Below are 21,538 nucleotides of genomic sequence, written 5' to 3' on the forward strand. Positions count from 1 at the left end.
GATTGTGTTTGGTAATAACTACTTGGGCCTAGGTCACAACAGTGTAGGAGTTTGTGTGTTGAGAAACCCTGGGAAACGTTGCCTAGATGCCACCCCCAAAGTGCTCTGCCACTGCTTGTCAACTCTTAGGCAAAGTAGATACTGCTCACCCATCGGCATCTTTCAGAGACTTGATCAGAGTCGCAAAAATGGTGTGCTCTTTTCGAAGCATTTCGAGCATTTCGGAGTATTCGGATTCCTTGATTCTCTGAAAAGAAAAGAAAAAAATCAGGCATGGCCTCTCCTTTTAAACTCCATCAGCAGCTGTGCCTTGTAAAGAAGATCAGGTCTCTTTCCTCCCTCGTAAGCCACGCAACCCCCGTTGCTCTCTTCTCTGTTCCTCCCTGTGCTGCCTAGGATGAGGAGGGGGTGGACCTTGGTCTTCATCTGAACCCCCTCTCCCTTGTTCTACCTTTCTCCTGTTCTGCCCAGCTGACTTTGCCCTTCCCCAGTTTCTTCCACAGCCAACGGATCCACTCTCTCGCTCTCTGTCAGCCGTTCCTCTTCCCCTTCGGATTCAGACTCCGACAGGGGCATGAAACCACCCCTTATTTTTATTCTATCATATTCTATTTGCGACTAACTCTGAAATAGCCTCTAATGGTTTTTTTAAAAAATATATATATATAATTGGGAGAAAGTTCAGTCCAACAGGACAGGCTTACCTCTAATTCGTGCATCATTTTGGTCACGAGCTGCTCGGATTGGGCTGCGCATTTCTCTTCGATCAAGGCTTCGTTCTGCCTCTCAAGGCTCTCTTTGTTTTTCTCCAGGTTTTGAAACTTAGCCGACCATTCCTGCAGCCTCAAATCTTTTTCTCTAATGACCCCATCAAGAGTCTGCGCAAAAAAAAAAAAAAAACCTGACATGAAACAATGTTCTTGCTTGTCGTTAGCGGGCGGATCGCTAGGAAGAAAGGCGTTCTCTTTTCTCCATCTGTTTTTGAAAAGACCAAAATCGCTGAAGTCAAATCTTGGCGCGTCTTCACAGTCCCAGCAAAGGAACCGTGTGAAATGGCAGCATGGCTCTGCAATTTCTTTAAAAGCCCTGGGCCGTTTGAGAAAATCAGGACATCTGAGTTAACGAGGGAGGAAAATCAGAATAACAGAGTTGGGAAGGGACCTTGGAGGTCTTCTAGTCCAACCCCTTGCTTAGGCAGGAAACCCTGCACCACTTCAGACAAATGGTTAACCAACCTCTTCTTAAAAACTCCCAGTGTTGGAGCATTCACAACTTCTGGAGGCAAGTTGTTCCACTGATTAATTGTTCTCACTATCAGGAAATTTCTCCTGAGTTCTAGGTTGCTTCTCTCCTTGATGAGTTTCCACCCATTGCTTCTTGTCCTGCCTTCCGCTGCTTTGGAGAATAGCTTGACTCCCTCTTCTTTGGGGCAGCCCCTGAGATATCGGAAGACTGCTATCCTGTCTACTCTAGTCCTTCTTTTCATCAAACTAGCCATGCCCAGTTCTTGCAACCGTTCTTTAGATCAGTGGTAGTCAACCTGGTCCCTACCGCCCACTAGTGGGCAGTCCAGCTTTCATGGTGGGTGGTAGGGGTTTTGTCCGATACTGAAGCACTTTCCTTTTTTTTAAATTTAATTGATTTTTTTTAAAAAAATTCATAGCATTATTTAAAAACATTTTCATTAGGTTTTCATAAAATTCCCTGTGACCATTTAAATTTCTGAAAATATACTATTTGTATCGCCTGCGCATCAGTTTAGTTCACGTTACGTAAGTGAAACTAAATGGCGCTATAGTGCGACCGCAAACACCTCGTCCCAGAGTAGTGTCAAGGTTCCAGAAATACCTCTTCTGCGTAAAAGAAACTCGGAGGCATTTCTTTTCCAGAGTTCTTTACTAGCATGAGGAGACTGGCACACGATGAGTGCAATTCCAAAACTGAAGTTCCGGATTCTTTTCCCAGTTATACAAACCCCAAGAGTCCCACCCCCCTGACCCCTTTGATGGTCACATGGTCCCACGTTCTTCCAGTTCATTCGAATATCTTCTTGCCACTCTTCCTGCAGATGTGAACACCATCCGACCTTGACCGCTTGAAGAATGTTACCATACCCCTCAACCCCCCTTCTTCCCCTCAGGGGAAAAATGTGGCAGCGTCTGGAACCCTAAAGTCTAATATGGTTTCCAGGCCTGACAAGTAGCTTGCGCATCTCCCCCCACACCACCCAGCTGTAACAAACAAGCAGAGCTGGAAGCCGGCGCCCCCCCCCCAAACCCAATCCACAATGCGCGAGAGGCATGCGCAGACGATGATACACAGCGCATTACTGTGGAAGCGGTGGCCGGTTAGAAAATTTTACTACTAACAGAGATACAAAAGTGGGCGGTAGGTATAAAAAGGTTGACTACCCCTGCTTTAGATGTTTCAGCTTCCAGTCCCCTAATCCTTTTGGTTGCTCTTCTCTGCGCTCTTTCTAGAGTCTCCGCATCTTGAACAACATCAGGACTTTCCCTTCAGCAGATGTTCTCCTTACCTGGAGCAGCTCATCTTTCTGAACAACGTTATCCGTCAGGCGCGCGATGACCAGCTCTTGGTTCTGCAACCTTTGATCCTCTTCGCTCAAGAGCACCTGGTAATGCAACTCGATCGCTTTTTCCTTCTCCGCCAACTCGCTCTGAGTTTTTTCCAACTGGTTTCGAAGGTCCTGGCCAGGGGGGAAAGGAGACAAGAAAGCGCACGGGGATGATCGGGAGAGCTCAGGATACATTGCAGGGAGTCCTCGACTTACGGCCTGAATGTCCGTTGCGGTTATTTAAGTGAGCCGCACCCAATTTTGCAGCCTGCTTCACAAAAGCCGCACGAGAATCGGAGGGAATCCCCTTCCCTCTTTTACCTCAGAGTCAAATACAGGTAGTTGCTCAACTGATAATAATTCATTTAGCGACCATTCCAAGTTACAGCGACAATGAAAAAAAGGAACTCAGGACTGTTTTTCACACTTTCGACCGTTGTAGCAATCCCCACGATGAAAATTCAGGTGCTTGGCTGCAAAACTCGTATTTATGATGGTGTCCCGGAGTCACTGTTCTGACCTAGGTTTCCCTAGCAGCACGAAGCCGAGTCCTCGTCCCGATAAACCCCTTTTATTTAATTTACGGTGAATTCCTCTCCTGCAAAGTCTTTCATCTCCCACAACCTTTCAAGATAGTTCACAATGACCGACCTTTCTCAGGCTTGGAGAGTGGCCAGGCCGATATCTTTCAGACTCCACACTATAACCGACAATACTTGGCAAGAATGTAGGAACAGATCTTCCCCCAAATGAACTAATTGTCTCCTGCAAACTCCCCTCCCCTCCCCTTCGCTCCTCTTTACTCCCTGTGGGAGGGGCCATTCACTGTCCAGCTGTGGCTTTACTCCTGAGTCGACCCTTGTTCCTTAGCTGTTCCCTTCTCTTGGCAACTCTGCGCATGCGCACACTGGGAACAGGCTCCAGTGTTCTTCTGCCTCACTGATGTCCGACTCCAAAGGCAGCTGACAACTGTCAGACGGCCCTGATCCTCTCTCTGCCTCCGACGCAGAGCCCTCATCCAAGTCTTCTCCAGTCTCAAGGATTGGCCCATGTTCCTCCCCAACCTCCTCACTGTCCGAATCTGCTGCCAGATCCACTGGCGGGCCACAGCTGTCACATGATCCCTTCCGACAAGCGAAGTCAATGGGTAAGCCGGATTCACTTTAACGACCGTGTCGTTAATTTAACAAATGCATTGATTCACTTGACAACCATGGCAAGAAAGATTGCAAGATGGGGCAAAGATGGGGGACCGTCTTGCTTAGCTAACAACATAAATTTTGGGCTCGATTGTAGTCATTAATTCAAGGACTTACCTGTATTTAAAACGTAACACTCCCTTTGTCAAACTATTTACTAAATCTGCACTACTATTAATCTTCTCATCGTTCCCATCACCCATCTCCTTCCACTTATGACTGTAACTCTGTTGCTTGTATCCTTACGATTTATACTGATATTGTTTCCTGATTGCTTATTTGTAGCCTATGACTATCATTAAGTGTTGTAAGTGTTGTACCTTGATGAAGGTATCTTTTCTTTTTATGTACACTGAGAGCCTATGCACCAGGACAAATTCCTTGTGTATCCAATCACACTTGGCCAATAAAAATTCTATTCTATTCTATTCTTTCTTTTTAAATTTGGGAATGGGACAAATTTGGTCCAACTATCTCCCAGCGTAGGCAATTAAAAGATCTTTCGGTCAAAGACGAAACAGGTCACCAAAGAAATTATTATTATTTGGGTAGACTGGGGAAATCTTGAATTCAGGAACTGAGCTGCGGCTAAATCTCCATTGTTGTTTTTTTATATATTCTGTATGTTCGAAACGTCCCTTTATTTCCCTGTTCGGTTTGTAAATATTCTGTTTGGAGCCGCCTGATCTCATTTGAAAATCTGCATTAGCTTCTGGCTGTCTGGGGATTTCATAATAGGTGTGAAATCTAGTAAGAGCCCTGAAATGTAACAAGCGCAGTAGGGAAAAATAAAAAAAAAAGTATCAGCTTCCACGTGTCACTCAGATGTAGCCCTAGAGAATTGCAGTTCTGGGTCAAATCTGCAAAACTTCGCCCCAGACTGAAAATATTTTTGCACATTACGACAGGCCAACAACAGGTTTTTTTTTAGATAAACACCCAGTCGGATGCTGAGAAGTTATTTCAAGGGGTTGGAAAAAGCAAGTATTGAAGGTCGGGCAATCCTTGACTTATGACCACAATTGAGCCCACAATTTAGGTTGTTAAGCAAGATGTTTGTTGAGTGGCCACCGTTGTTAAGTGAGAAACAGGGTTGTTAAGTGAACCTAGCCTCCCTGTGGACATTGCTCACCAGAAGGTCGCAAAAGGAGATCACACGACCTCCCGGGATACGGCGACCGTCATAAACACGAAGCCTCCGCATTCTGATCACATGACCATGGGGATGCGGCCAAGGTCGTAACGGCGGAAAACGGTCATCAGTCACTTTGTTCGGCGTTGCCGTTGTAACTTCAGCACACTGAACGAATTGTTGTAAGACGAGGACCTCCTCTACGTACCGATTGGATCAGGTCCGTTCTCGACTAGGAAAGTTTATAAATTAGTTTGGGCCAGTCCGGTGGTACTATTCAGCCGACCTAATACCAGAGCTGAAATCTAAATGTCTTTCCTACCGGTTCTGTGGGGTGTGGCTTGGTGGGTGTGGCTTGGTCATAATTAGTTAATGATTAGTTAGTCATAAACCCTGGATTATCCTCTGAAGCTAGTGCCAGGTTTGTAGTCCTCCCTTCCTCTCCTTTTCCTTCCTTCCTTCCTTCCTTCCTTCCTTCCTTCCTTTTTTTCTTTCCTTCCTTCCTTCCTTCCTTCTTTCTTTCTCTCTCTCTCTCTCAAATGAACCCCCCCCCCCATTTTTTGCCTACATCCCCCATTTTCTGCCTAGCAGGCTTCAGCTTTCTTACCTTTTAAAAGTAAAAAAATAATAAATAAAAGCCTCTGATTATCAGGCACCTCAGCCGGGATCGGCAGAGCTTTGTTTTAACCCTTTAAAAGCATTTTTTTTACAACCTCTTCAGCCGAAAAAATGCTTTTAAAAGTATATATATATATATTAAAAAAAAGGCTCTGACGATCACGCAGTTCAGCTGGCCATGGGGGGGGGAGCAGGGATTTTTGCTACCGGTTCTCCAAATCACCCGCCGCCACTGCTACCGAATCAGGTGATCCGGCCCGAACCGGGAGTATTTTACCCCTGCCTAATACCATCCTATTTAGCCATGTTTTCGAGGCCGGGCGCACGTCCAGAAAGTGTGCGCACAAAGCACACACATGGAAGGCCAGGGGCGTGCATGGAAAGCACACACAAGCATGAAGCGAGCGTGCGCGGCAAACCAGTGGTAAGAATATGTGCAACCCATCTCTGGGCCAGTCTCTTTCTTAGCCTTAACTTGCCCCTTAAAGTTGCAACGAGAAAAAATAAATAATGAGGCTATATATTCTGTCTGGAACTCCTGGAGTAAAAAGGCTTTCGAAAGAAATTGTAAATAAATCAAAACTGTACCAAGCCGAACAAAACCTCTCACCAGCCTGCTCAGGTGGCCGAAGATATTGAACACACACACAAAAATATACCACGCGGGACTCGCGAAAGGGAATTTGTGTCGCTGCTACCCACAATTAAACCGCAGGTGGCATTAATATCCCAAGAGCGCCTCCTCGCTCACCGAAGCCGCTCGCTGCACTTAACCAAGGATGGCGCCCGCCATCCTTAGCGTTATTGTATTTCAGAGATCATTTAATTTCCCAGCCTGTAACTTTTAGCTTCCGATTCCTTCCCCTCTTCCGAATTTAGAAGTAAAGGACCCCCCCCCAAAAAAAAAAATAATAAAAAAAAATAGAGTAAAATAAAATAAAATAGGGAACGGTTCATTGTGTGAGTTTTATGGACTGGCAACCCAGCGGAGCAGCTGTCTCTCGCCTGCCGTTAAGTAAGATGGGAATGCGGCGCGGCTCGCTCACAAAAAGCTTTGCGTGGCAGCCCTCAAAGACACTGCCGTTAAGAAAACATTGGGGCACACTTTTTGCTCCCGCTTGCCTGCTGGAAGAGCAAAAATTGCACACTCAGGGCCCTTGGTGCGATGTATTTAATAACCCCGTGTGTGTCTGTGTGTGTGTGTGTGTGTGTGTGTGTGTGTGTGTGTGTGTGTGTGTTTTGCACACTTCAAACTTGCACACGTCCAACAAGTGGGGAGCTTGGATTCTGAAAATGTAGATAGATCACAAAGGAGCCCAAATTTTTGGTGGCTAAATGGGAGGAGACGGAGCCAATTCCGTCCCATTTTTTTACAACCTTTCTCGCCACGGTTGTTAAGCGAACCGAGCTCTCCCCTTGACTTTGCTCATCGGAAGGTCGCAAAAAAAAGGGAATCACGTGACCTGGGGACACTGCAGGGAAAAAAAAGAAGACGATCAAATACTGGATTTGAGTCTACGACGATTCGCAGCAGCCAACTCTCCACACCCAGCTCACCGTGGGACAGTTCAACCTAATTCTTCCTTTCAGTTATTTTTATTATTGGTGAAAGAGGTTGAGATTTTAGAAAGAGTGCAGAGAAGAGCAACCAAGATGATGAGGGGACTGGAGACTAAAACGTATGAAGAACGGTTGCAGGAACTGGGCCTGGCTAGTCTAGTGAAGAGAAGGACCAGGGGACACAGGATAGCCGTTTTCCAATGTTTGAGGGGCTGCCACAGAGAGGAGGAAGGGGGTCAAGCTCTTTTCCAAAGCACCTGAAGGCCAGACAAGGAACAATGGATGGAAACTGACCAAGGAGAGATTCAAACTGGAAATAAGGAGAAATCTTCTGATTGGGGGTTGGACTAGATGACCTACAAGGTCCCTTTCAACTCTGTTATTCTATATTCAATGGAATAGATCGCCTTCAGAAGTTGTGGGAGCTTCATCCCTGGAAGCTTTCAAGAAGAGACTGGACTGCCATCTGTCAGAAATGGTGGAGGGTCTCCTGCTTGGGCGGGGGGGTTGGACTAAATGACCTACAAGGTCCCTTCCAGTTCTATTTTTATTGATTGATTCAGCCTAGAAATAAGGAGGAATTTTTTGACAGTGAGAACAATCAACCCATGGAACAGAAGTTGCCTTCAGAAGTTGTGGGAGCTTCATCCCTGGAGGCTTTCAAGAAGAGATTGGGCTGAAATCTGTCAGACATGATGTAGGGTCTCCTACTTGGGCAGGGGGTTGGGGTTGGACTAGATGACCCACAAGGTCCCTTCCAACTCTATTAATCTATTAAAATACATTTAACTCTGATATTTATTGAATGGTCCCACGGTGGGTTTTTCACGGCCAGCTATCCCAATCCGACTTCGATTTGATCGTTTTAAGATAGGGATTAAAAAGCTGAATCCTGGCTTGGAAAACAGGAAAAAAAACTCAATTGGGCTCTGTCAAGATTAAGCAGTACAACTCAAGTGCTAATGGATCCCACTTGATTTAACGAGAGATATGCAAGGCTTTAAACCAGCAAGCTTGGGCCCCTTGGGAATTTTATCTCTTAGATTGAGTCATAGTCAGGATTTTATCTCTATTTCTCTCTCTACGAAGCAAAGTTGGTCTACTTCCAGTTAAGTTAGGGGAAAAAATAACGCGGCGAAGAGAGTTGTAGAATAGGGTCAGAATCTGGAATCTGGTCCCAGGACGTGATCCCCACAAAGGACTTAAGTCAGCGTATATAATTCTTGGTCAAACCAGCCTGTCACTCATTCAGACATAAATGGAAAAGAGCAACGAAAACTGTATTCAGAAAATAACAGTAGTATTTTTGGATCAACGGGCAATCGGCACGCTTCCATCCTTGTTCCTATATCCGAGATGTAATTAAATTTCTGTACACACACACACAAACACAGGTGCACCCGGCTATAAACCCACGGAGCTCATCTGCCACCGGTAGCTTTTCATCCCTACTGGGTGAATTACACAGCTGTCCTTTCCAGCTCAAAATATCCTAAATATCAATATGAAGAGAATTTATGTAGCTTAGGGTTGAGCTGCCGAGCCCTCGGTGCTCTCTGAGCTGGGTTGTTTGCCCAAGCGAAATCCGAAAACGCCGGGGAATTCTTGGCAGCTTGGCACACAGACGCCATCAGCCATCAACGGACACATAGAGATAAACCACGTTTACAAAGCATTCAAAAGAGACAATGAAGAGGCTAAGAAGGAAACAAAGAGACCAGAACGGTATCCTCTTCAGCAAGATAAGAAGGGATTAACGTCAGACAAACAATCAAGCAGAAAACAATACCCTACTAAAGGAATTACCAAGGTGAAAATGCACCAACACGGACAAGCTACTGTACAAGAGGGAGGAAACCCCACACTAACTAGCACCGATGATGTTACCTAGTTAGGTAATGAAACGTCTGTAAGCAAACAACCAAACTCTGAGAGCACCAAGGTCCCCACAGTCGTCCTCCTCTTCCTCCTCCTTCTCCTCCTCCTCCTCCTCCTCCTTCTCACCAAGGACCTCTCTTCTACCATTAATGATGTTATCTAGTTTGGTAATGAAAATTCTGCAAGAAAAGAACAAAGCTCAGAGAGCACCAAGGACCTTGCACTCCTCCTCCTCTCCTTCCCCTCCCCTTCCTTTTTCTTCTTTTCTATCCTCCTCCTTCCTCTTCCTCTCCTTCCCCTCTTCCTTCTTCTTCTTTTCTATCCTCCTCCTTCCTCTTCCTCTCCTTCCCCTCTTCCTTTTTCTTCTTTTCTATCCTCCTCCTTCCTCTCTTCCTTTTTTTTCTTTTCTATCCTCCTCCTTCCTCTTCCTCTCCTTCCCCTCTTTTCTTCTTCTTTTCTATCCTCCTCCTTCCTCTCCTTCCCCTCTTCTTTTCTTCTTTTCTCTCCTTCTCCTCCTCCTCTCTTCCTTTTTCTTCTTTTCTATCCTTCTCCTTCCTCTTCCTCTCTTCCTTTTTCTTCTTTTCTATCCTCCTCTTCCTCTCCTTCCCTCTTCCTTTTTTCTTTTCTATCCTTCTCCTTCCTCTTCCTCTCTTCCTTTTTCTTCTTTTCTATCCTCCTCCTCCTTCCTTCCTCTCCTTCCTCTCTTCCTTTTTCTTCTTTTCTATCCTCTTCTTCCTCTCCTTCTCCTCTTCCTTTTTCTTCTTTTCTATCCTCCTTCCTCTTCCTCTTCCTCGCCTTCCTCTCTTCCTTTTTCTTCTTTTCTATCCTCCTCCTCCTTCCTTCCTCTCCTTCCCCTCTTCCTTTTTCTTCTTTTCTATCATCCTCCTTCCTCCTCCTCCTCTTTCTTCTTTTCTATCCTCCTCCTTCCTCTTCCTCTCCTTCCCCTCTTCCTTCTTCTTTTTTTCTATCCTCCTCCTCCTCTCAAACCCCACTCTCTTCTACCACCAATGATGTTACCTAGTCAGGTAATGAAACTTCTGCCAAGAAAAGAACAAAGCTCAGAGACCACGAAGGACTCCAGATATCCCAGATGCCTTTGTTGGGCACAGTCCATCCTGGAACATACGCTCAGATTGCAACTCCCATCATCCCCATTCAGTCCTGGCAAGAAGCGGCTCCTCCCATTCGCAAACCAAGATGGCAACGAAACATTCTGCAAGCGTCGGAACACCACTGCAGATGTTAAATGAACAGCCCGGTTGTTAAGTGAATTTGTCTTCCCAAAAGCTCACAAAAGGAGATCACGTGACGCCCCCCCCTTGCCACCGTCATAAATGTGAGTCGGTTGCCAAGCCTCCAAATCACGTGACCACAGGGGATGCTGTGCAAACTGGTCACGAGTCGCTTTCTTCCGCGCCGTTGTAACTTTGCAACGGTCGCTAAGTTGTCAGTTGAGGACGACCTGTATCGGTAAAAGATTCGTTTCAGGGGCCAAAAATCCCTGGTGCCGATATTCGGACCTTTCACCGTGAGCTAAAAACACACTTATTTATTCAAGCGGGACTGGCATAATAGTTTTACTATTTTAAACTGGGTTTTTATTGTTTTAGGGTTTTAAATTTTTTAAATTTTAAATTTTAAATTTAAATTTTGATTGTTGGCCTTTTTTATAATTTGCTTTGTTTTAAATTCTGGTTTTAATTGTATATATATTGAGTTTTATTCTTGGCTGTACACCGCCCTGAGTCCTTTGGGAGAAGGGCGGTATAAAAATTTAATAAATAAATAAAATAAATAAATAAAAATTCGCAGGAAAGGCAGAACCGGGTCAAGGTTTTTGCAGGCTCGCCCAAACAGGAGGACAAAAAAATAAAACAAAACCAGAGAAACAATGGGGAACAGCACCGCAGTCGGCAATTCTGTCATATATAAGTAGATCACACAAAAAGAGGGTGAAAATGTTGTGGCCATTTGTGGAGAGAGACACCCCTCTGCTGGCTTGAAGCAAGATGACAGCAGCAAATCAACAAGACGGGTTTCCGGTCAGGGGAGAAATCTAAAAAAAATTTCCCTACCGGTTCGGTGGGCGTGGCATAATTGGTGGGTGTGGCTTGGTCAGGTGACCAGGTGGGTGTGGCCAATAACAAGAAATAATACAAATAATAAACAGAGTACACAGAACAATAAGAGGTACCAAAAACCAGCTTTCACACTTCACACACAAACACACACACACAACAGAACACAACACAACTGACTCACACACATAGTAAAAAGCAGCTGCAACCTCACCCAAAATTTATTTATTTATTTATTTATTATTTAGATTTTTATACCGCCCTTCTCCCGAAGGACTCAGGGTGATGTACAGCCAGATTAAAACAGTGCAATATACAAATTAAAACAACAGTTAAAATAACATATGATATAATTGGCCGAAAATTAAAACCGTCAAATTTGACCCCAAAAATAAAATACCCCAGTTAAAATTATTAAAATTTAAAAAATTTAAAAATTTAAAAAGTTAAGCCAGTCTTGCTTGAATAAACAAGTACGTTTTCAATTCACGGCGAAAATGGCCCCTGCAGCAAGCAGGAACCTCACACAGCCACAAAAAAGCCCAAAAACCAACTTTTACACTTTACACATGCACAACACAAAACAACACAACTGACTCACACACAATGTAAAAGCAGAAAGAGATATTTATAATAATAATAACAACAGAGTTGGAAGGGACCTTGGAGGCCTTCTAGTCCAACCCTCTGCCCAGGCAGGAAACCCTACACCATCTCAGTCAGATGGTTATCCAACATTTTCTTAAAAATTTCCAGTGTTGGAGCATTCACAACTTCTGCAGGCAAGTCGTTCCACTTATTAATTGTTCTAACTGTCAGGAAATTCCTCCTTAGTTCTAAGTTGCTTCTCTCCTTGATTAGTTTCCACCCATTGCTTCTTGTTCTACCCTCAGGTGCTTTGGAGAATAGCTTGACTCCCTCTTCTTTGGGGCAGCCCCTGAGATATTGGAAGACTGCTATCACGTCTCCCCTAGTCCTTCTTTTCATTAAACTAGACATACCCAGTTCCTGCAACCGTTCTTCCTATGTTTTAGCCTCCAGTCCCCTAATCCTCTTTTTTGCTCTTCTCTGCACTCTTTCTAGAGTCTCCACATCTTTTTTACATCACGGCGACCAAAACTGAATGCAATATTCCAAGTGTGGCCTTACCAAGGCATTATAAAGTGGCACTAACACGTCACGTGATCTTGATTCTATCCCTCTTAATGCCAGCCTTGGCCCCCGGAAATCTGAACCCCAAGCTCTGAACGATGAGCATCAAAACCGTGTCAACTTCGCTACCCGCCGGCTTATTCAAAAGGGCAAAGAAAATGGCGCACTCACGTGGATGGTTTTGTCGCTCTGGTTTTTGTGCTGCCGCGCTTCTTCCAAGTCTCTCGCCAGCTTCTCCTTCTCCAGGAGCAGCTCGCTCAGCTCCTGTTCGACCCTCTTCAGCTTCCGTTGGAGCTTCCGGTTCTCGGTGTCCTTGGTCAGATTTTGCGAGCGCAAATCTGCCAGCAGGCTCTCTTTCTCCTTCAGTAGCTCCTGAGAACCTTCGCCATCCTAAGAGAAGAAAATAAAACAGGTTACAGCAGCCTTTCCCATAGGTATACTCAGGGGTGGGCTGCTGGGGGTTCGAGAGAACCTCTAGCTAAGATTCTGTGCAGTTCGGAGAACCCCCGAACACCCACTTCTGGATGGACCTGCCCACTCCGTCCCGCCCCTCCCAGGAGAACCCATGCTGCCCACTTTGGATGCAGGTAAGTGCAGGGCGTGCGCGGAGGTTCAAGGAGGGCAAAAATCGGGCCTACTGGAAGTTCGGGAAGGGGGTCTCCAAAGCCTGGGGAGGCCATTTTTGCCCTTCCGGAGGCTTGAGGAAAGCCTCTGGAGCGTGGGGAGGGCAAAAAAGGCCCCCCTCCCTCCAGCCGTGGTGCAGGCGGCCGACTAGGCCACGCCCACCATGGCCACACCCACCCAGCACCTGGGCAGAGAACCCCTTGCTAACATTTTTGAAGCCCATCCCTGGGTATACTTGGTTTTAAAAGAGTGGTGGTCCCACTCCGTGAAGGTCTTGGTGGTCTCTGAGCTTGGTTGCTTCCTTGCAGACATTTCGTGACCCAACTAGGTAATATCAGCAGTCCAGAAGGGAGTGGGCTTCGCTCTCTGTCTATATATAGCTCTTTCTAGAACAGGTGGCCTTACCTAGCTGGATCATGAAATGTTTGCTGAAAAACAACTAAATTCACCAAGGATCCCACAGTCCTCCCCCTCCTCCTCCTCTTCCTCCACTCCACAAACCACACTCCCTTCTAACACTGATGATGGTACCTAGTTGGACCATGAAAAGTCTGCAAGAAAACAACCCAGCTCAGAGAGCACCAAGGACCCCACAGTCCTCCTCCTCCTCCTGCTGTCTGCAAACCCCACTCCCTTCTAGACTGATGATGTCAAGTCATGAAACACCTGCAGGAAATCAACCAAGCTAAGAGACCACCAAGGACCCCATAATGCTCCTCTTCCTTCTCCTCCCCATCCTCCTCCTTCCCTTCCCTTCCACTCCACAAACCCCACTCCCTTCTAGACTGATGATGTTACTTAGTCAGGTCATGAAACGTCTACAGGAAATCAACCAAGCTAAGAGACTACCAAGGATCCCACAATACTCCTCTTCTTTCTCCTCCCCATCCTCCTCCTTCCCTTCCCTTCCACTCCACAAACTCCACACCCTCCTAGCACTGATGATGTTACTTAGTCAGGTCATGAAACGTCTACAGGAAATCAACCAAGCTAAGAGACCACCAAGGACCCCACAGTTCCACCCTGAGCTTTAAATACTGCTATCTACTCCATCTCCTTTCCCCAACCTCGAACGTCTGTGTCTGAGCTTGGGAACCGATCTCTCCAGATTTGGCCAACGATGCTTTCAGGCTTTCTATTTCAGAAGCAAGGTCGCCATTCTAAAACAAGACGAAAGAATGAACAATATAGGCGCAGAGGGAAACCAGCAACGACCACAAAGGGGAAGAGAGATGCCTCCCTCCCGTAGAAAAGTAGACTTTAGAGTCCGACGCAGCCAAGGATGCCTTGATATACTGAGGTATCCTTCAGCCTCAAGATTTCATGCGTTTTTGTTTTTGTTTTTCAGATGTTTCTGGCAGGACAGACAAAATCTCTCCTACCTCGTTTTCCTTGGTTTTTAAAACAAGGGTTAAACCCTGGATGGTCTTGTCTCGTTTCAAGGCGTTTTTCTTTTCGGCGGAAAGCTCCGTTTCCCGTTCACGCAGGTTCTCCTGGAGATCCTAAAAGTTTTTTTAAATGGAAATCCAAATTCAATTGAATTCAATTGAGTTCAAGAATAGAATAGAATAGAATAGAATAGAATAGAATAGAATAGAATAGAATAGAATAGAATAGAATAGAATAGAATAGAATAGAATAGAATAGAATAGATGGAATGGAATGGAATGGAATGGAATGGAATGGAATGGAATAGAATAGAATAGAATAGAATAGAATAGAATAGGTGGAATGGAATGGAATGGAATGGAATGGAATGGAATGGAATGGAATGGAATAGAATAGAATAGAATAGAATAGAATAGAATAGAATAGAATAGAATAGAATAGAATAGGGCTTAGAAAATTTAGAATAATATTTAAAATTTATTTATATTTAATATATTTAAAGAAATATTTAAAATAGAATAATATTTAAAATTTAGAACTATATTTAGAATAGAATAGAATTGGGCTTAGAAAATTTAGAACTACGCCTTCGACATGACCTGACTTTAACTCATAAAATCATCTATTACAATGTCCTTCCTGTCGAAGACTACTTCAGTTTCAATCACAACAATACAAGAGCAAACAATAGATTTAGGCTTAATATTAATCGCTCCAATCTTGATTGCAGAAAATATGACTTCAGTAAAAGAGTTGTTAATGCTTGGAACAAACTACCTGACTCTGTGGTCTCTTCCCAAAATCCCCAAAGCTTCAACCAAAAACTGTCTACTATTGACCTCACCCCATTCCTAAAAGGTCTGTAAGGGGCGTGCCTACCGTTCCTGTCCTAATGTTCCCTTTGATTGTTTCCAATTAATATAGTTATTACATACTTATGATTATATTTATGCTTATATATTGTATAGTTATTACATGCTTATTTATACTGTGTGACATAAATAAATAAATAAAATAGAATTGAATAGGATAGGATAGGATAGGATAGGATAGGATAGGAAAGGATAGGATAGGATAGGATAAGATAGGATAGGATAGGATAGGATAGGATAGAATAAAATGGAATGGAGTGGAGTGGAGTGGAGTGGAGTGGAATGGAGTCGAGTCAAATCGAGTCGAATAGAATGTTAAAGGGACTTTGGAGGTCTTCTAGTCCAACCCCTTGCTTAGGCAGGAAACCCTACACCACTTTAGACAAATGGTTATCCAACATTTTCTTAAAAACTTCCAGTGTTGGAGCATCCAGAACTTCTGGAGGCAAGTTGTTCCACTGATTAATTGTTCTCATTGTCAGGAAATTTCTCCTTAGTTCTAAATTGCTTCTCTCCTTAGTTTCCACCCATTGCTTCTTGTCCTGCCTTCAGGGGCTTTGGAGAATAGTTTGACTCCCTCTTCTTTGTGGCAGCCCCTGAGATATCGGAAGACTGCTATCATGTCTCCCCTAGTCCTTCTTTTCAGGAAACTAGACCTACCCAGTTCCTGCAACCGTTCTTCATATGTTTTAGCCTCCAGCCCCATAATCCTCTTTGTTGCTCTTCTCTGCACTTTTTCTAGAGTCTCAACATCTTTTTCACATTGTGGCGACCAAAATTGGATGCCAGAGTCCAAGTATTTAACACATCCATGTTGTATTGTGATACGTTGTTCCAGAATAGATGAGAGAAAAATTATTGGGGCTGCAGAATAACAGATCGCAGCTAAATGTTCTTCTGACTTGGGAAAATTATTTTCCTTGCTTTCAGAAAACTGAATTCTAAGAGGGGGAAAAGCTGCCCCAAATTCCCCTCCCGAAAATGTTAAGGTTCTGAGTGCAAAGGATGTGAGTGTCATACCTCGATCCTTTTTTCAAGATCTTTTTTTTCACTGCTGAATTCTGTCCTGAGAATCTACAAGAACAGAAAGGTTGTTATTTTAATTTCGGCAATAACCCAAAAAGAAAAAAAGAAGAAGGAGAAGGAGAAGGATAAAGGGCTATTTGCGACTTGTGCTCAGCAGCATGGAAAAACCGAGGGAATGGGAAGGGAGAAAAAGAGAATTGCATTGTGAAGTCTTGAGGACTGGAAACCTGGAACAGAAATTGGAGAGGATTGGAGAGACTATAATTGTCTCTCCTCACTGATTTCATCAAAGTGAGAGGCTGTTACGCAAGCATTCCCAACTGTTCAAAAAATGGAGAGAGAGAGGGAAGCAAATCAAAATGTTTTCTAAGATGCTTCATTGTGGATTATAAATATCCAACTTGGATAGGGAATGTTATTTTAAATTTGGTGGCAATTTCCTTTAATTTTTTATAATTGTTCACCACCCAGAAGCACTTGTATTGAGATGTATGGCCATACATATTGAACGAAGGAATGGATGAATGAACAGATAAGGAAGCGGTCTTTGGCGCTCTCTGAGCTTGGTTGTTTTCTTGCAAACGTTTCATTACCCAACTAGGCAACATCATCAATGCTAGTGAATGTGATTTGCTCCCTGTTAAATATGGTAGCTCTGAGCTTGGTTGTTTTTTTGCAGACATTTCATGACTCAGCTAGGTAACATCATGAGTGGTAGAAAGAAGGGGGAGGTTGCAGAGAGGAGGAAGAGCAGGAGGAGGAGCAGGAGGAGGAGGAGGAGTGGGGGGATGATGACACAAACAGGACAAGCCAAGTGTACATAAACAAAAAGCAAACCCCACTTCCTTCTAGCATTGATTGTAAAGGTTCCAAGTAGCATTGATGATATTACCTAGTTGGGTCATGAAACGTCTGTAAGAAAACGACAAAGCTCAGAGAGCACCAAAAATCCCACAATTCCACCCTGAGCTACAAATATTCTCCTTTATTGAATTGATGGATGGATGGATGGATGATGGGCAGATGGATGGATAATGGATGGATGGATAGATGGGATGGATGATGGATGGATGGATGGATGATGGATGGATGGATGGATGATGGGCAGATGGATGGATGATGGATGGATGGATAGATGGGATGGATGATGGATGGATGGATGGATGGGTGGGTGGATGATGAATGGATGGATGGATGGATGGATGGATGGATAGATAGATAGATAGATAGATAGATAGATAGATAGATAGATAGATAGATAGATAGATGGAACAAACATCCACCCTACTCACCATCCTTAGCAACCCCCCATGTTTTCCTCACCTCTAAGGTCTTCTCTTTTTCATCATTCAATGCAGCACCAGGATCTTGGCTTTCTTCTGAAGATCTTCTCTCTCCTTCCTCCAAGAGCTGGATTTCAGCATTTTTCCTTTCCAGAGAGAGCCTCAGCTGCTCTATGCACCTACGGACACAATACCAGCCTCTTACACCACAGGCAGGGAGAAAGCAAGGAGATCCCAAAGGTTGCCTCGCTCACAGGATAGAGCTTCTCCAGTTGGGGCCTCACCACCAACTCAGGATGTCCCAAAGGTGCTTTTTCAAGAGGCAACTGGATTCCATTTTTCCTTGAAGACATTTGGTTTCTCACCCAAGAAGCTTCTTCAGTTTTGACTGACTCCCGTCCTCCACCAGAACTGAAGAAGCTTCTTGGATGAGAAGCGAATCGTCTTCAAAGAAAAACCAGAAAGTCCAGTTGCCTCTTGAAAAAAACACCTTTGGGACAACCTTGGATGACTTGAGAACCTCCAGAGACATTTGTGATGGACGCCTTTATCATCTGAAGGTATCCTTTCTTCCTTTCAGAACCGGGGTTTAATAGCAGTCCAGTTGGGGGGAACCATCCATGATGTTTTTATCCACCCGCTGACTCCGGAAGCTATGGAAGATGAGGAATGTGGGAATGGTTCCTCCCCTTTCCTTCTGTTACACCCTGGATGTTTTAACTCTGGTTTATGGAGATTCTCGGTCCTCCAGGTCATGATTGTCCCCAAGACTTCCTTTCTTTTTTCCTTGAAGGCATTTCGCTTCTCCTCCAAGGAGCTTCTTCAGCTCTGGCTGGATGGTGGGGAATGGAAGGATTTATATCCCTTGCAGACAAGATCAGTCATCTGCAATCTTTTAGCACGCCAAGCATTTGGAGGTTTATCTGTGTCCTCAGATAGTCCTCTTGGTTCCTGTCGTCTGGAATTTTTCTCTGGAAAGCCATTCCTCCTCCCACACCATTCCAAGGGCGGGGTCCATCCCAAATTGTATAGCTAAAAGTCTGTAGAGATTCTCAGTCGTCCATGGTTGTCCCAAAGGTGACTTTTTTTCAGGAGGCAACTGGAGTTTCTTGGGTTTTTCTTTTCTTTTGAAGATGTTTCGCTTCTCCTCCAAGAAGCTTCTTCAGTTCTGGCACCTGCTAAATGTCTCTGGAGATCCTCAGCCATCCAGGTCATGGTTGCCCCCTAAGTTGCTTTTTCTATAGGCAACTGGGTTTTCTTTGTTTTTCCTTGAAGATATTTCGCTTCTCCTCCAAGAAGCTTCTTCGGTTCAAGAAATGCTTCATCCAGGAACCGAAGAAGCTTCTTGGATGAGAAGCGAAACATTTTCCGGGGGGTGGGGGGGGAACCCAAGAACATCCCGTTGCTTTTTGGAAAAGCACCTTTGGTACAACCTGAACGATTGAGAAGCTCCACAGACATTCAACCTGCGAGCAGTGCGGTGGCCTAGAGGTGGAGCTCTCACCTCACAATCGGGAGGTGATCCTAGATAGAGGCAGATATTTCTCTCTCGGGGCACACTGAGAATATATATCTGCTGAACAAAACTCCACATTGGCAACAGGAAAGGCATCCGGCCATGAAAACACGCCGGTAGCTCCATTCAGTTGCCCAGACTCCACCCCTCAAGGGATTATGGGGTCCTTAAAAGAAGAGGATAGACATTCAACCTGTCTTTTTCTCCCAGCAGGGCTGTGACATCAGTATCTTTAGCCTGAGCAGTAATGATCAAGGAGAGCTGTTGTTCCACTGCCAGTCGCTGGGCTCTTTCGCGCTCCGTCAAAGCAAACGCTTTCTCTACTTCTTTCTGGGCCGTTCGAAGGTCCTGTTAACTCAGAAAATAAAAGAGGGACATTGAAGGCAAGGGACAGTCAGGCTACCTTTAAAGCCAGCCCACTCAGCTCTGGAAAGACCCCACACATCTACCCAATATTTATGACTCTACCATACCACAAAAAGGATGTTAGAATAGAATAGAATAACAGAGTTGGAAGGGACCTCAGAGGTCTTCTAGTCCAACCCCCTGCTTAGGCAGGAAACCCTACACCACTTCAGACAAATGGTTATCCAACCTCTTCTTAAAAACTTCCAGTGTTGGAGCATTCACAACTTCTGGAGGCAAGTCGTCCCACTGATTAATTGTTCTCACTGTCAAAAAATGTCTCCTGAGTTCTAAGTTGCTTCTCTCCTTGATTAGTTTCCACCCATTGCTTCTTGTTCTAGCCTCAGGTGCTTTGGAGAATAGCTTGACTCCCTCTTCTTTGGGGCAGCCCCTGAGATATTGGAACACCACTATCATGTCTCCCCTAGTCCTTCTTTTCATTAAACTAGACATACCCAGTTCCTGCAACCGTTCTTCCTATGTTTTAGCCTCCAGTCCCCTCATCATCTTTCTTGCTCTTCTCTGCATAGAGTCTCAACGTCTTTTTTACATCACGGCCACCAAAACTGGATGCCGTATTCCAAGTGTGGCCTTACCAAGGCCTTATAAAATGGTATTAACACCTCATGTGATCTTGATTCTATATCTCTGTTGATGCAGCCCAGAACTGTGTTGGCTTTTTTGGCAGCTGCTGCACACGGGCTGGCTCATATTTAAATGGTTGTCCACTAGGACTCTAAGATCCCTCTCACAATCACCTCTATTGAGCAAGAGACCACCTATGATGTACATGTGCATTTAGGGTTTTTTTGCCTAAAGGTAGAACCTCACTTTTTTTCACCACTGAATTTCATTTTCTTTTCAAAAGGCAAGCGGACGTTCTTGTTTTTCTTCTTCAGCATCTTGGATAAGAAGCGAAACGTCTTCGAAACAAAACAAAGAAATTCCAGCTGCCTCTTGAAAAAGTACCACACTACAGAAAAAGATATTGAGACTTTGGAAAAAGTTCAGGGAAGAACGACTAAGAGAATCAAAGGCCTGGAAATTAAAACATAGGATGAACGGCTGCAGGATTTGGGTCTGGCTGATCTTGAGAGAAGGACTAGGGGGAAACATAATAGCAGTATTCCAATATTGGAGGGGCTGCCTCAATAATAGTAACTGTGAGAGGGATCTTGGAGTCCTAGTGGACGACCATTTAAATAGGAGCCGGCCGTGTGCAGCAGCTGCCAAAAAAGCCAACACAGTTCTGGGCTGCATAAACAGAGGGATAGAATCAAGATCATGTGAAGGGTTAATACCACTTTATAAGGCCTTGGTAAGGCCACACTTGGAATACTGCATTCAGTTTTGGTCGCCACGATGTAAAAAAGATGTTGAGACTCTAGAAAGAGTGCAGAGAAGAGCAAGAAAGATGATTAGGGGAGTGGGGGCTAAAACATATGAAGAACGGTTGCAGGAACTGGGTGTGTCTAGTTTAATAAAAAGAAGGACTAGGGGAGACATGATAGCAGTCTTCCAATATCTCAGGGGCTGCCACAAAGAAGAGGGAGTCGGGTTGTTCTCCAAAGCTCCTGAGGGTAGAACAAGAAGCAACGGATGGAAACTAATCAAGGAGAGAAGCAACTTAGAATGAAGGAGTAATTTCCTGACAATTAGAACAATTAATAAGTGGGACAACTTGCCTGCAGAAGTTGTAAATGCCCCAACACTGGAAATTTTTAAGAAGATGTTGGATAACCATCTGTGTGAGATGATGTAGGGTTTCCCACCTGGGCATGGGGTTGGACTAGAAGGCCTCCAAGATCCCTTCCAACTCTGTTGTTGTTGTTGTTGTTGTTATTATTATTATTATTATTAAGAAGAGGGGGTCAATTTATTCTCCAAAGCAACAGAAGGGAAGACAAGAAGCAATGGATGGAAACTAACCAAGGAGAGAAGCAACCTGGAATTGAGGAGAAACTTCCTAACAGTGAGGACAATTAACCAGTGGAATAGCTTGCCACCAGAAGTTGTGGATGCTCCATCCCTGGAGGTTTTTAAGAAGAGCCTAGACCTGTGATGGCAAACCTATGGCACGCGTGCCACAAGCGGCATGCAGAGCCATCTCTCCAGCCATGCCAGCCATTGCCCATTGCTCTTTTGGGTTCCATGCGTGCCAGTCTTCGCGAGAGCGGGAGCACCAGAACCCGACCTGGTCTTCCGGTTTCCGACGCTCCCATGCATGTGCG

At 44.7% G+C, this 21,538-nt stretch overlaps 1 protein-coding gene across 3 annotated transcripts in view; it reads right to left on the reverse strand.

Annotated features, from left to right (window-relative positions):
• Positions 1–21,538, reverse strand: part of CDK5RAP2 (CDK5 regulatory subunit associated protein 2) — a 106,933-nt gene that overhangs the window by 73,763 nt on the left and 11,632 nt on the right. For 2 of the 3 annotated variants that reach the window (XM_058159128.1, XM_058159127.1), the window contains exons 7-15: positions 19,096–19,250; positions 17,427–17,565; positions 16,098–16,151; positions 14,199–14,318; positions 13,884–13,976; positions 12,364–12,582; positions 2,537–2,707; positions 705–878; positions 150–247 (exon numbers count right to left, since the gene is read on the reverse strand). In XM_058159128.1, coding sequence (XP_058015111.1) covers positions 150–247; positions 705–878; positions 2,537–2,707; positions 12,364–12,582; positions 13,884–13,976; positions 14,199–14,318; positions 16,098–16,151; positions 17,427–17,565; positions 19,096–19,250 — 1,223 coding nt within the window. The remainder of the gene's footprint in view (positions 1–149; positions 248–704; positions 879–2,536; positions 2,708–12,363; positions 12,583–13,883; positions 13,977–14,198; positions 14,319–16,097; positions 16,152–17,426; positions 17,566–19,095; positions 19,251–21,538) is intronic. The other variant, XM_058159129.1, reaches the window with a different exon arrangement.

This window comes from Ahaetulla prasina, chromosome 16 (assembly GCF_028640845.1).
Source record: "Ahaetulla prasina isolate Xishuangbanna chromosome 16, ASM2864084v1, whole genome shotgun sequence".
Lineage (NCBI taxonomy): Eukaryota > Metazoa > Chordata > Lepidosauria > Squamata > Colubridae > Ahaetulla > Ahaetulla prasina.